Below are 14,613 nucleotides of genomic sequence, written 5' to 3'. Positions count from 1 at the left end.
GTTTTAGATCAAGTAATTGATCAAGTAATCGAATAGTAATTGATCACACAATCTTTAGCTAATGATTCTTACTCATTCTTGACGAAATGTTTTTAGATAATTTCAGCTTAAGTTTTCGTGTACCTGGCCAACGGTACGTAGGTGACAGTATGAAATAAAATGGTCTAATAAAAAAGTGCAAGCTCGCAATGCTCGCATGCTATGTCTTCTGAAGCTAAATAATTTCCGCCTCAAGTTATTTCATCATATCATTTTACAAAATTTAATCAACTGTGTTCTTTAAGGTTTAAAATGTTCACGTTAACTTTTCCCTGTCGAGATTTTGTAAATCTTCAAGATATTGATGCCTTTCCTAGAACCAATTCTTTGCTGCTATCTATGTTGTAGACAACAGCAAGTCAATGTTTCTACTCAAGATTTTTTGTGGTAATCATCACTTAGTTCTAATTTAGGACAATGTAAGATTTGAGGTATTGCTTTCTGTCACTACAATATGGTTTGAAAATTCTACCTAAATGTACTTTCCTTTCAGGTTAATCCCTCTCCGCTGTTATAGTTGTTTGAAAACTGAGAAGAGATTGCTGGAATTGAAGACTGATATAATTTGTGTAGATGTAGATAAATTACAAGTGCATATCTGTGCTCCCTTCTTTTCTGTGGCCCTGTTTCCCTAAGCGAGGCTTAACTAACCACTAACCAACGCCCGCCGGTGGTCACTTACCCGCTGTGAAAACCAGGAGGAGGGGAGGGCTCTGGTCAAACGGGGATTTGGAAAGATGCATGATCTGATGAAAACTTTTGGAGGGTCATGAGTTTTACTAGGAATTTACTAAAACTAATCGTCCCCCAGCAAAATTGGTCTCGCACTCTTCTCTCTTCCTCACTGACTAGGATAAGGTAAGCTCCCTGGTCGAAGTCAATCAAGCCAATATCTCCCCCTGTCTTGATTTATTGTATCTGCAAGTCAGCCATAAGCAAAGCCATTGCAATACGGCCGAAAATGAAATGTCACATTTGCATTGCGATGAAAAAAAATTATTATAGAGGTTAATTAAGTGTGATAATATTTTCAAGGTAAAAAATTTATTAATAATCAAGGTTATTTAATATGTTGTCTATTTTAAATGTCTCATTAATTAGAAATGAACTTGTCACTATTCAGCAAGTCTCAATCATTTCACATTCCAAGTACACCTAAGACATAATAAATTCTGCTGAGAAGACGCGTAAAAACAAATAGAATAAAACTCACACATTGCTCAAATCACTTACATAGCGACAAAAAACCCACTTAATGAGTACACTAAACAAAAACGGAAAATTACTACCATCGTAAATTCGATCTTTTGGTACTAATTAAACCAGGGTAGGGCAGGCATCAGCACATTGGACTGCAACACCACAGGCAATTTCAGTCTTCCATCAAACACCAACACAATGGAAAACCTATGAAACAAATCAGATATGAATCAAAAACAACTAAAAGTTTTCAAAATTTGAAAAAAAGGCAGCTTCCCAATTTGCGCAGTCAGAAAGCAGCAAGTAAAAATGTTCTGCATAAGACAGCAACAGCAAACAACTTCAACTTAACCTGGCTGACAATTCCTATCAAAGACATATGAAATGGAATCTGTTTTAGAAATTGACTGATTTAATAATCAATTACCTTAGCAAAACTAATAGTCCCAAGTTACTATAAACCAATGTTATGAAAGAATCACCGTTTGTGGATAATTCCGATAGCAAGTGCCTTTGATTAATAGCTAAATGTGACCACGTGTTGTGTTCTCAAAATACAAGAAAAGATTCACCTATGGTTAAGAATCAACAATCAAGGATTAACCAGGGAGGAGTGGATTAACTATAACTATAAAAAAGTTGTGACAAACAAAGAGTTAAGTACCTTTGCAGAAAGCAACTGCATTTTCAGTCTGATTAGTCGTAATGTGGAGATGTACGTGCACGTGTTAACAGCTTCATCATCCATCACAGTCATCCTACACTGCCTTGTTTGGTTGTGGCTCCCGTGTCGATCACCACCTGGTGGCAAGAGATTTTAAAATTCCACTATTTAGGCAATCCTTCTTTTCCTTGTCTGCCTTTTTCAGGCTCTTTATCATAATAAAATTGGTAAAAACATCAGAAAAAATACTGAATCCAAATATTAACTTAAACTAACATACATTTAGGTCCAACATCAATTCAGACATGATATCCCATAAGACTTAAAGCATAGAGCTCTTTTACACTTCAGGAGAGCACCAGCAACAAAGACTGAACAACTTAAACAAAGAACAAAGAAGCTGAGACTTCATCTGACTGTCAATCCTACTTTTAAAAAAATCATTACCATAGAAACAGAAAAAATTTATAAAAGTGTGACATGTGGGAGAAGACACAGTAAACACACATCAGCTGTTATTGACCCCCTAAATCAGGAAGCTGAAAGTGAACTGGTAGTTATACCTACTATTTTTTAACTGCTGATTATTTTACTACTTTTACTATTTTTTGTTTGACATGAATGAACAACAACAGTACAACACCCTCTTGATCAGGGTATCTAACAATTAATATCTAAGGCAATTTGTAAATGGTCAAATGGAACCATCAAAACAGAAAATTGGGCAGTACATTTTTCTCCTCTAGGATATCATTGCAAGCAAGGCAAAAATAAGATCATAAAAATATGACAAATAGAGAATAACTATGTCACACCATCTCAAAAATGAAGCATTGTCAACTAAGAATTGACAGTTCTTCAAGAATCTATGCTAATCATGTACAGTAGGGAAATGTATAAACATAATTACTTCTATTTCTGCCACTTGTTTCCATATATGGGATGAGACGTACAGCCATTCCTAGTAATGGACGAAATTTCAGAAAAATACACAGAAGCATGACAGAAGTTTCAGGCCCGCGATCAGATGATTTGGCTAAGTGCAAGTTAAAGGATACATTATTACCTGCAAATGAACACATAAAACACATTCAGTGAGTAAAGCGTTAAGAGAGTCAAATCAGATAAGAACATTTACCTTTTTTTAACTTGTTGGAAAATGTAGAAGCACACGGCAATGACGGCATAGTGAGAATCGTGAGAATTAACACATGTCCGCTTATCGTATTAATGGCGGAAATCTCGTCGCTGAAGGCTGAACTGAAGTGATGATGAGTCACGGACTCACGGAGACACTGCGCTACCTGGTGGACATATTTTAGCCACCTAGTGACAGACGACAGATTCCTTGGTATAAAAAAAAGCCAGGTGCATTTTGAGGTCTCCAACTTTGCTGGTAAAGATGAGTTGACATAAGGATATAGAACAGTAAGAACACTTACTATATAAGGATAAGGAATATTATTTTATTTTACAGTTACCGGATTATTCGGGATTTAACATGAAAACGATCCCCGTTCTAACTCATCTACACTCAATAGATATTTACCAACAAAACCACAAATATACGAAGAAAAAAAAATGTTATACTCACGCAATAACATCCTAGTCAAATCATGATAATCTTGTCGTCACCAAGAAATCGCCATCACCCATCACAAATGATGGACGCATGCCAATAATATGTAGTCCTACACTGCTCTGTTAGTACTCAGTCATCGCTGCGATCAAGGTATCATTGATGCTCCTTTTTTTCTTGAGTGAGAAGAGTGATGAGCAGCAGATAGATTAGTGGTGGTCGAGGATTGTACCAATCAAATGTCGCGGCTGCTGGAGAGTTGGCACTCGTAGTAGTTGGGCAATGGGCATAGGTGCTGGATGCTGGATGCTCATCAATATTATAGACAGCTAAGTTGATTTCGAATGGTCCTCTTTCCAGGGCGATGGGCGGACGGGTAACAGCGAGAGGAGCGGAACTTTTTGCTGTTGTTCGAGCACAAGGTGGTTTAAACGAGCCTGGATATCGTAAGCCTTTTGCGTAGTTGTACGGAAATTGGGGTTAACTCGATGAAGTTATAGTGGCTGCTGTGGTGCCATCACATACATCTTTTCTTTAAGACCACAGAATTTCTAAAAGAAAAAACAGGAATTATAAGTTGTTCTGAAGAGGATACAGTAGAAAATATACTCATTCTTATTTACCCGATTATAGTTCTTCATTTCATAGTCACTTGCATAAACTACTGTATCTATTGAGTGTCTATGACAAGAGGTATCTCTTGTGAATTAGTTAAGACAAAACATGAATTGTTGACTGTGTCATTACTGTCTTGGAAGGACAACAAGAGGCGATTTGACAGGTAAAATCTAAGGAAGAAATAAAAAAGAATCGTCAAGACTGCTTTTAACATGAATTCTTTACATTCTATGTAAGCACCACCGCATTCCCGAAAGGCTGGATGGGAAAAGAAAAGTCCCCGAAACAATCAGCGTCGTATGATAAGCTCAGGACACTGTTGTCTCTAATGCTGTGTTTTGTGTGTAAGTCGTGGATCAGTAACGAAGTTTTGGTGTCGTAGTCTTTCCCTTCTGGCTCTTTTTATCTTTCTTCTTTTTATCTTCTTTTCGCCCACTCAGACTTCCTGATTTTCTAACTAAAGAAATCGCTGCCATAGAATCGGCACTATTGGAAACTTGCAATGTAGGACTCTGACCTCTGGGACCATAGGCATCACGACAATATCTCCAACGACTAGTGGCTTTGATTTGTAACTCTTGTTGATGGTTTACAGAGATTTTTAATGGCTTTTTTAAAAACTATACTTCTTTTCTTAATTTTTTCTTCGTCTTTTGATTCAGTGTACTTCTTTTTTCTTATCGTATTCGTTATTCTGTTGTTTTCTTCTTGATTTCTTCAGGTAGGCCGACATCTCTTCTCTCACATACCATTCGGTTTCTTGAATTGCGTTGGCTGGACGGAATATTCTCGTATCGACAACGACTAGAAAAGAAGGACCAGCTAGCGATACTGCATTCAGCACACCGAAGATGGAAAACAGGAATCAAGACATGCTTTTGACAGAAAAATTTAGCCAAATACTTGAGCATCTCCGGACATAAAAGAGAAAAAACTTTTTAATGAATAAACTTACTTGAAACAAAAAAGAAAAGCGTACACAGGAAAAGGATTTGAGAATTCAGAGCTCGTGTTAGGCTACAATTGATTTCGTTTCCAGGTAAGTGGTCCAAAATGCTTCCGAGTGCTGCTTGGTTGGCTTTGGATCTTTAACGACTGCAATGTTTTTCGGTTGAAGAGTTTCTTGAGGTAGAAAAGATTCAATCTCTGTACCATGCCACCTGGGGTGTTTTTCTTGACGTGCTCCGGTGCTCGCCTGAAATGAATCAATTTCCAACTGTGGCAGTCATTAGCCGATAAATCATCAGAGACCTATTAAACTCGTCGTAAATATAAGAAATGCCAAATGAGACACACGAATGTAAGTGCGTCATAATAATAAATTTGCAGATACCGTTTCACGTTCGCATTCAAACCTGTCATCTGATGCATTGAGTATTGGCGCTTTTCTCGATTTTCTCCAGCCTTACACGGAGCTCGGCCTTTTTATGAAAACGACAGCAACTGGTTCCAACTGGCCCAAACTGCTTTCCTCTTCAGCTGGGCTTGGAAATTTTCTCTTGTACGGGCAGAAGGGCATCTTCATCGGATGTAACAGCCGTCGGCCAAAGGCTTTTTTTTATTCTTCCCCCTTTTTTTATTTAAATGGGAAAAGGCAAGCGGCTGTGTGGCGGAGGAGGAAGCCACCGTGAAATCAAATATGGACGAATTATGATGTCGTCGCCCAGCTATGACGCAACGCGCTAAGGTTGTTGGAACCATAAGGATGTAATTCTTCTGCTCATCAGCTCTTTTGCTGGTTTCAATCTTTTACACGGACTCGCTAGCATCTTTAATAGCTGAATTAATAAACCGCGGTTCTTTTGTATTTACGCACGTATTTTTAATTATTTAACTAAAGACGCTCGGGTTAACTTCAAGGTGGACACAATGAAATCGCTGGGACGAATATTTCTGAGACTCCAGATGTATTGTTATTCAATTGGAGTGGAGCGGATCGAGCTCCAGTGCGGATGGAAATCATCCAAGGAGGGAAAAGCGGATTCATTTTCAATCAGCAAGTCTAACGGCGACGAATATTTTTTAAAAGACCTTTTGGTTTATTTCGTAAATACATTCGCAACGTTTGAAATATCAGAAACGAGATTGACAGAAACGACGAAATCTGAGTTATTTTTTTTTTACAGGTGGGACCAGGGTTGTAATAGGAATTGTTAATATCTTTCGTGAGAGTGATGATGATGGTGTCCACCGCCGTTTCCTTGGTTGTACCCTTGGTTATACCCTCCGTAATTGCCATAGCCTTGATTGCCATAACCCCCGTACTGTTGACCTGTTGATCACAAATGAATCGAAAAACGTCATGATCCATCATTAATTACGAATCGTTTGTTTCAAATATTAATACCATAGCCTCCGCCTCCAAGGAGTCCGCCCAAAATGCCGCCCAGTTGGCGTTTCTCACGTTGGGGTGCGGCCTCGACGACGAATGAGCCCATGGTCTCAAACATCAAATTCCCGTTACTAAAGTACCAATAACTCTTTCAACTTACACAGCACACAAACTAAACAACCATCTATTTCTAATGATGATAACAATCCTGAAAACAAATCTTGGCTCATCTCGCAATCCCCTGAATCCAGCCAGCATCCGTCAGATTAGTCGGATTCAGTCGCTTACTTCCCATCGTCCAATGTAAAAACAATTCAGTGGCCATCATCGACGACCGTTCGCCCACCACAACTTATTTCAACAACGATCAAGACATTCCATGGGTCATTCTGAAATCTCCTGAGCAAACTGACGACCAGTACTCGTCATTTGAAATGTACCCACATGATAAACAACCCGATAATGTGAAACAAGTCCCAGAAATGACTTTGTCGACTACAAATTCGTGGCTGGCTCTTAAATCTGCTAACCTTTTCGTAAAAATTCTACGTTTTCATCATTAAAGTCAATATCTCCCTACAATCAACCTTACTATTCAAATGACCCCTCGAATGAAAACCGCAATACCATTAAGAGGGAAATACTTAACACTGAAATCACTTCTTAACTACTTAGGACAACAGCTAAATATATTCCAACAACTGTCACGCCAATGACGACCGATAATCTGCCAACAACCGATCCACAAACTACTCTTAAAGCTACTTCTAACCTCATCGGTTATTCGAAACAGTCGCAAACAATCATTTTAAATAATGATAAGTTTAATTTTTTTCCTACCTTTCCAGCATCAAACGAAACACCAGTAGCAACGAATATCTTCACCAGCACCAACAAAGCCCAGTCACACTGTCAAAGTAGGATCACCTGAGAACGACGCCAATATTTCTAACATCACCTTGAAGGAAGAGAAAATTAGTTTGACCAAATTACAACGGACATTTAAGCGAACTTACAACAAGTTAATGAAAATGATGTCCTAAATTAATATACAAAAACAAAATAAGATTTATTTAGCTTATCGGAATGTAGTGTAGCTGTAGCCATCCCTGAATTTAAACCTCTAAAATAAATACTAAAATTTGTTGAAAAAAGTTTGATCGTTAAATTGAAACATAGATGTTAATGAATTTTTTTAGATAATTCTTGTTTATCACAGAAAAACAGCATGTGGGTAAATACAATATTCTTTTCCTTTTTAAGTGGAAATTTTGTGAAAGCATATATGAAAACGAGAAAATGTTCGAACAGGATTCGGTCTTTAGAGCTTAAGGAATGTTGGATCGCATGTGTATCGTATGTGCATCCGATCACCACATATAAATGTTTACCTGATTCCAATGCTTCTCTTGAGCCATGGTTTTCATATGCTCAAGATTCACATTTCCACATTTCTGCACAGAAATTCCGGACAAAGGATTCGTTTCGTTCATGAAAAAATCGATGCCTTTCTGGCTCACATTAGAACAACCGTACAACCTTAAACTGGTCAAATACTTGAAACTGTTTCTAGTGCAAGCTTCCTCAATAATCTGGTCGTCAAGAGTGATACAATTACATATGGAAATCAATGTAAGAGAAGGGGAAAACAAAAGCAACAGCAATAATTTGCGTGAAATGGCGAATGGCGAAGAAAAATTGTCAGAGGACAGAATGATTTCTTCCAACATCCTTAACGGAATTAATTCCTTTGAGTAACGAAAAGAAGAGACGCAATCTAACACCGGTTCGGGAGTTTCCAGATACGCATTTTCTATTGCAAGTCGCAAACGGCAAATATTCGGGCAGCACTCGATGATGAGATAGAATTCTTCACTCGTTACTTTCATCGATAATAAAGATAACTTTTCTAGTGTAGGACCATGAACTTGTAGAAGAGGAATTACTCCGCCACGAATAGAGATTGTCGGCATAAAGTATGTCTCAATTACAAGACTTTTTATTAGTTTAAGTTCTCGAAAACCTGAAATAAAATTGCATTTACTTCCCTACACATAAGAATACCATAATTTCAGATTTTTCTCACCTAATAACTCCTCATTCGTAAATCCTCCTCCGCGGTCGTTTACATCAATGAATAGATCGACGAGTGACGGGCACATGTCAACCATCAACGAAACGCTACCTTTTTTATAGCGGACTATGTCTAGGGGAGTCGAAATCATGGTCCGCATAGAGAACTTGGTCAACGAACATTTTTTTGATTCTCTGGTTTCTTTACAGATTCTAAAAAAAACTTCTAGGATATCAGTCGAAGAAGTTAATTCTTTCAGCACTGGTAAATGTTCGATAGCAAATCTAATTCCGGCATGAGTCACTTCTGTGCCAAGAACTGATAATTTGTGAAGGGAACTTTGACCGTTGCAGAAAACTTGCATTACTAAATCAGTCACACCAGGGCAGAAATCAACTAGCAACTCCCTAGGGGGAAACCTGAAGTGATATACGATACATTTTTTTGATTAAAGTAAACCCTACCTTATTTTTGGTTTACAAGTTGATCCAAGATAGAGCATGCAACTTGCACCATAAATCGTGTTAGATAAATCAAGGATTTGCAGGTGTTCAAACAGCTGCAATATGGGAGTAAAAGTTTCTTCTACTTGAGTTGGGGATGGCAATTTATTGAAACCAAAAAACTTCAATGTAGTAAGTTGCTGTAATTGCAAAAAGTTATTCATTCATAATCCACTTATAATAATGACGAATTAAATATTACCGAACATCTGACCGATGCTAACCACACGATCCGAAGATTAATTGTTTCGATATCATCATCATTTTCAGTTGACACAAATGCATTTTTTGATAAATCAAGAACTTTCGAATGTGGGTTGATAAGTAAATCAAACATCTCTTCTTTTAGCCTTCTGCCTTCATTGAGACATTGAATAATGTACTCCAGACAATGTGAAGCTGCATGTAGTGAAAATGAGATAGATAAATAATAGTAACCAATTATTCCACAAAAGTGACACTCACGAAGAAGATAAAAGGGGGTGGAAACGTGCACCAAACTACGCGATGCCGTCCATTTCTCCATGTTATCGACGATACTGTCCATACACAATTCTGATAGAGATTTGTGGTACCATTTTGGCTGAGGCATGATGAAGATAATGGTAAGAGAAAACACTGAAAGTCTAGAAAACCAAGACGCATTAACCACAACAAATGTCAACGATCACACCATCACACATATTTTTCTAAATTTCTCTCCCTTCCCCTAAGGCGCGAACAGAATAATTGCATTGGACACGAGATGCACTTTTGCCAGATTTTTTTAAATAACTCGAGTGAGTCGGACATGCAAAAATTTAAAAACGAATAGAACTCTGCAATCACCTCATCTAATCTTCAACATTTATACACCTAATATTCCAGTGCTTCTCTTCCGCCATCATTTTTAAACGATTAAAGTTCACATTTCTAAAGTCTTACACAAAAATTTCGGACAAAGCAAGGATTCGTTTCGTTCAAAAAGAAAACGATGCCTTTCTGGCTCACATTAGAGCAATTAACCGTGCAACCTTAAACTGGTTAAATACTTGAAACTATTTCTAGTGCAAGCTTCCTCAATGATGTGGTCATCAAGAGTGACACACTTTTTACTATATGGAAATCACTGTAGGCCTAAGAGTGAGGGAAGACAAATGAATAGCAATAATTTACGTGAAATAGCGACGAGTGGTGAAAAAAATGGTAAGATTTCAGATAGATGATTTCCAGCATACTTAACGAAATAACAACCTTTGGGGAATAAAGAGAAGAGTGGACGACATCTATCACCGGGTCGGGAGTTGCAGCATCGGTACTTTCTAAAACAATTATCACACGGCGAATATTCGGGCAGCACTCGATGATGAGATAGACTTCTTCACTCGTTATTACCATCGGTAAACATAACTTTTCTAGTGTAGGGCCATGAACTTGTAGAAGAGGAATTACTCCGCCACGAATTATTCCATAATTATGGTGAATCAATAAATCACAAGAGGAATAATTTGTTTATGCATGAAAAAAAGAGAAACAAAAGTAACAAGTAGGCTAACAGCAGTAACAAAATGAATGACACAACGTCAAGTCAGATTAGAGCGAATGGTCGAGCCGATCGCACATTCACTTCAAGTAATCCTCCCTTGTCTTTTTCGGAACCTTTGCTGGGCCCACGGTAGACTTGGATCTTGGCACGGCCGTCGGCGTATCCCGCACCTTTGAACGCGGGAGCAGCGTAGCCGGATGATGGTGCAGCTTCGTAAGGAGCGTCATAACTCTGGGGATTGGCCACGGCGACGATGACAACCAAAAGAACGAACTGAAAACAAAGAAAGGACTATAGTGTATTAATCGAATAAGAATTGTTCCGTGAGAAACCGAACGGTGGAATATATAATAAAAAGCAGTTCAATGAAGGTAATTTATACAACTTACCATTTGTAGGGAAGACATGTTGTTGTAGTTGGTGTTGATGTCAGATTAGGACTAAATCAATTTAGGACTTGTTGGTTGGCTTTTAGTTCTGGTTGGCTTATATACCCGTCAACTGAAGCTCGAAAAAATGGGAGAGGGCAATTATTTTTTAAATCACTGCGACATCAACCAAGCTGCTCACGGATCCACCCAAAACTTTGCGCCTCCTCCATTCTGACGCGGGACGGGAGTGTCCACACTCTATTACATATTATGTACCGGTGTTTTCTGTTTCGGCATTTAGTTGTCACACAAAAATGATTTCAATATTCATAGAGTGCTTCATACTACCCCGCCCATACTACCTTCGTTCGTGTCACGCCATTGCCGCATATTTTTACTCGAAACGTAAACAAGAGTCGCTTACCTTTACACCGTGATACTCCGTCGAAGGAAAATGCCAATTGGTGTGAAGTTATATGAGACCACAGCAGGAAATGAGTACGGTACGGTACTTAAGTAGACCTGCAAGAAACGGCATCACCTATTCAACAGTAAACAATCACAGTTGTTCAATGCAAACAAATTTGGAAAAAAAAAGAAAAATTTCTTTTTATCGAAATCTTTTTATTGAAAATTTTTTTAATAAAAAGATTTTCTGTCGTCTGTAAAATAACCATCTAGTAGTAATAGCATGAACTATTTTTATCCTTATAGAAAGAAAGATAAGCGTTCTCGGGCGGCCCAAATTTTTTATATTGTAATGCGTCTCATGTCAACAACAGCAACAACAACAACCTGATGCATGCCATCAATAATGGCATAATTCAGTGGTGCCGTTGAGGCTGAAGTCTTCAGTCAGTCAACTACCCGACTTGCAATGTCATATTGATTGCATGCATTCAAAATCTCTCTTCTCTTATCGGCAATTATTTCGTGAACATCGCTTGAATAGATAATAAATTTGCTGCATATCCAAAATGGATATGTTCTGCTTCGACCTGAAAACATATCAAATTACACTTATGTTTATAGTCGTCAATCGCGCGAACACAACACAGTCGACAATCTTGCACTGGCAAGACTCGGGAAAACCCAATTCGAATAAGTTTGAATTCATATTTATCTGTAAAATTATATGTTTGTCTATCCGGAATGGATATGTTCTACTTCGACCGGCCTCGACCCAGTATCAACCAATCACCAAGTATAAAATTATACTCCTCTTTATTATTTACAATCGCCGTCAACTTTATGTTGAACTTTAATCGCGCGTAAACACACATATAATACGATGGCAAAAGTCTGGAAAAACCCAATCGAAGTGTGTCTGCCTTCAATCATGGATAAATACGCAATAAATCGTGACAGTTCCTATTCAGTTTGAAAAATATTCGTCGACAGGCTTGTCAGTAAAATTAATATTTGTCTCCGTATACATTATCATCCCTCATCTCATCAGCATATGTGGCAAGTTAGGCCTTTTATACCTATTATATTTACATTTTATTTATTTTCATGAAATGGATTAGAAAAATATTGTTGTTTTCAATTTAATAGTAATTGGAACACAAATCTTTATCCCAGTCGATTTAAAATGGCCAAAATTCCGATGAGGTCTATCCTCACCATCTTTTGGGCTTTTGCCACTTGCTGCAATTGCCAATCAATCGGCCCTGGCGTTTCCTCTTCTTGGGCGAAACTCCAAATCTCACTGGATGGTTTAAGTTCGATGGAGTACGGCAACTTTCTCATTGATATTTACGAACACGCCAATAATCACAAGGCAAATCCCAGCGAAAACAAATATTTCTACTCTCCCATTGCGCTTTTGGACCACAAAAGCGCTGTTAGTGTATACAACAACGTCACGAAGCAACCAGAGATGAGATTCCGCATTGAAATGTGGAACGAAAAAGTCCAGAATGAAGTTGTGAAACATCTGTTCAAATCCGTCGATAAAGAATTACAACCCGATAACGTGAAAATTATTCCGTTGGAGAATGTCATTCTTGCCAGCAAAAGACCCAAAGCAGATTATTCGCTATCGCCAATATGGACGAATTATGACAGGAGCAAGACCCTGAAGCTTTCTCTGTCGTGTTATGACCAGAAAGTCTGCGACGAACTGGCCAGTGAAATGCGATCTAATCCCGAACAATTCGACCATTTCAAACTCCTTTACAGTTTGTCATCGCAGAAGTCCCAAACCAAACATACGACCATCACCATCGACAGCGTCATTTCCGGTCAAATGTTCACTACTCTTTTACAGAAATTCAAAAAGAAAAAAGAGATTTTTCTGACAGCCAAGGACGAAAGGAAAATGTTGACGGAAACGGCCACCAACATCCGAATGGATACATTTGACGACTCCGAGGTCGTGACTCCGGACACGGAGTCTCAAATATTAAGTATTTTAAAGGATTTGCTAGTCACGTCCAGGAAGACTATCAAAGAACAATGTGACAAAAAGTGGGACTCTGTTTTCTGGAATGACGAAAATTACCGGCCGGACAAGGTGACGAAAGCTTTGAATGAAATCATCAACAGACTGGACAGCACGGAAACTAAAAAGAAATTGGCGGATTTGTTTCAAAAAGAGAAGAGACAATCGGAATTAATGGAAATGCTAACTTCGAATGATGAAGACGTGGAGACAAGGCAAGAGGAGGAATATCAACCTGTAAGTCAATCGGAAAATGCAGGTGTAAATGAAATTGAATCAACGGATGAAGACCAATTCAACCGCAATCGAGTCGAGAAATGTCAACTTGCAAAAAACCAGTTGGATGAGCAAAATAATCTAAATTCTGAGAATAAAAATAGAATCCAGCACAATTACAGCTCAAATAATTGGGCTGACACAGACGGAATAATTTCAAAAATTTCAGAGAAAATGTCAAATGAATCTGATAGTTCCCTTCGGAACGAAATTTTGAAGGAAGAAGTGAAAAAGTTATTACCAGAAAGTAGAGACCACGTCCTTTGGGATGGAGAGAAATTCGTACCCAAACCCATGAAACTGGCCAGAATAAATTTGAGCAAATATCGCGAATCTCAACAATCGTTTCAGGATCGCAACGTCCTTGTCCGTTACACGAACGCCGAACTGTCGGCGCCAATCAAATTTCTGGAACACGCTGAATTCAATGTCGTTAACGAATGGGAAAATCTAAAGGACGAACTAAAAGGTTTAAAATTTTTTTTTAATTAAACAAATTTATTTTTTATAATTAAACAAATAAATGTAATCGCATTGCAGAAACTAAAGAACTCTTAAAAACAACCGTTATGAAATTGGCGAAAACCAATACTGAACTGATTAACGTGAAGGGTGATTTAAGCAACACGAGAATGGATTTGATTAATAAATTAGAAGGTATGCAGAAATTCGATTGTCATATTAACTGTTGAATTGCCTGGAAACTTGGCGGGAAATTCAACGCTAATATGTTTTTATTACACATAGGGACTAGGATTGAGTTGGTGCAAACCAAAATTGACTTGGAGAAAACGATGGCCAAAACCGTCGACGATTTAACCGTAAAATTGAATGGTACTTTATTACTCTATTGAAAAATTTGAAACCATAAACAAAATGTAAATAAAACCCTTTTTTTTAAGTGACTCAAAAAGAATTGGCAGAAGTAAAAATCATCACCGGAAATTTGTCAACGGTACTTGCAGGTAAATTTTCTTTCTGGATGT

At 38.0% G+C, this 14,613-nt stretch overlaps 3 protein-coding genes and 1 long non-coding RNA gene across 12 annotated transcripts in view; 1 reads left to right on the top strand and 3 right to left on the bottom strand.

The window, feature by feature from the left end:
• Positions 1 to 1,066: 1,066 nt before the first annotated feature.
• LOC124336525 lies at positions 1,067 to 3,325 on the bottom strand. 8 transcript variants are annotated; one of them, XR_006917011.1, is made up of 5 exons: positions 3,042 to 3,319; positions 2,814 to 2,969; positions 1,904 to 2,040; positions 1,667 to 1,811; positions 1,067 to 1,605 (listed from the first exon to the last, which is right to left on the bottom strand). XR_006917011.1 is itself a non-coding variant. In XM_046790370.1 (5 exons), the coding sequence occupies exons 1-4, from the start codon at positions 3,088 to 3,090 to the stop codon at positions 1,764 to 1,766; spliced, it is 390 nt and encodes a 129-aa protein (XP_046646326.1). In that variant the 5' UTR covers positions 3,091 to 3,321; the 3' UTR covers positions 1,067 to 1,446; positions 1,722 to 1,763. The 8 variants fall into 8 exon arrangements, 4 of the variants coding, with proteins under 4 accessions (XP_046646326.1, XP_046646325.1, XP_046646327.1 ...); XR_006917013.1 differs by having other exon boundaries at positions 1,722 to 1,811; positions 2,814 to 2,864; positions 3,042 to 3,316; XM_046790370.1 differs by having other exon boundaries at positions 1,067 to 1,446; positions 1,722 to 1,811; positions 3,042 to 3,321.
• A 2,898-nt stretch (positions 3,326 to 6,223) lies between these two features.
• LOC124336556 lies at positions 6,224 to 7,036 on the bottom strand. The gene is made up of 2 exons (XR_006917028.1): positions 6,448 to 7,036; positions 6,224 to 6,372 (listed from the first exon to the last, which is right to left on the bottom strand). It is a non-coding gene; the product is annotated as an uncharacterized LOC124336556 (long non-coding RNA).
• Positions 7,037 to 7,370: 334 nt separating this feature from the next.
• Positions 7,371 to 11,050, bottom strand: LOC124336161. Of its 2 annotated transcripts, none has more exons than XM_046789852.1 (7): positions 10,924 to 11,050; positions 10,243 to 10,807; positions 9,475 to 9,592; positions 9,212 to 9,408; positions 8,971 to 9,149; positions 8,519 to 8,913; positions 7,371 to 8,455 (listed from the first exon to the last, which is right to left on the bottom strand). In XM_046789852.1, the coding sequence occupies exons 2-7, from the start codon at positions 10,384 to 10,386 to the stop codon at positions 7,803 to 7,805; spliced, it is 1,686 nt and encodes a 561-aa protein (XP_046645808.1). In that variant the 5' UTR covers positions 10,387 to 10,807; positions 10,924 to 11,050; the 3' UTR covers positions 7,371 to 7,802. The 2 variants fall into 2 exon arrangements, with proteins under 2 accessions (XP_046645808.1, XP_046645809.1); XM_046789853.1 differs by having other exon boundaries at positions 7,372 to 8,455; positions 9,475 to 9,635; positions 10,924 to 11,035.
• A 1,214-nt stretch (positions 11,051 to 12,264) lies between these two features.
• Positions 12,265 to 14,613, top strand: part of LOC124336700 — a 580,524-nt gene continuing 578,175 nt past the window's right edge. Inside the window, exons 1-5 of the mRNA XM_046790482.1 lie at positions 12,265 to 12,372; positions 12,463 to 14,096; positions 14,168 to 14,284; positions 14,375 to 14,461; positions 14,530 to 14,592. Coding sequence (XP_046646438.1) covers positions 12,368 to 12,372; positions 12,463 to 14,096; positions 14,168 to 14,284; positions 14,375 to 14,461; positions 14,530 to 14,592 — 1,906 coding nt within the window. The 5' untranslated portion in view covers positions 12,265 to 12,367. The remainder of the gene's footprint in view (positions 12,373 to 12,462; positions 14,097 to 14,167; positions 14,285 to 14,374; positions 14,462 to 14,529; positions 14,593 to 14,613) is intronic.

This window comes from Daphnia pulicaria, chromosome 4 (assembly GCF_021234035.1).
Source record: "Daphnia pulicaria isolate SC F1-1A chromosome 4, SC_F0-13Bv2, whole genome shotgun sequence".
Classification (NCBI taxonomy): domain Eukaryota; kingdom Metazoa; phylum Arthropoda; class Branchiopoda; order Diplostraca; family Daphniidae; genus Daphnia; species Daphnia pulicaria.
This window is presented reverse-complemented; position numbering and strand designations above follow the sequence as displayed.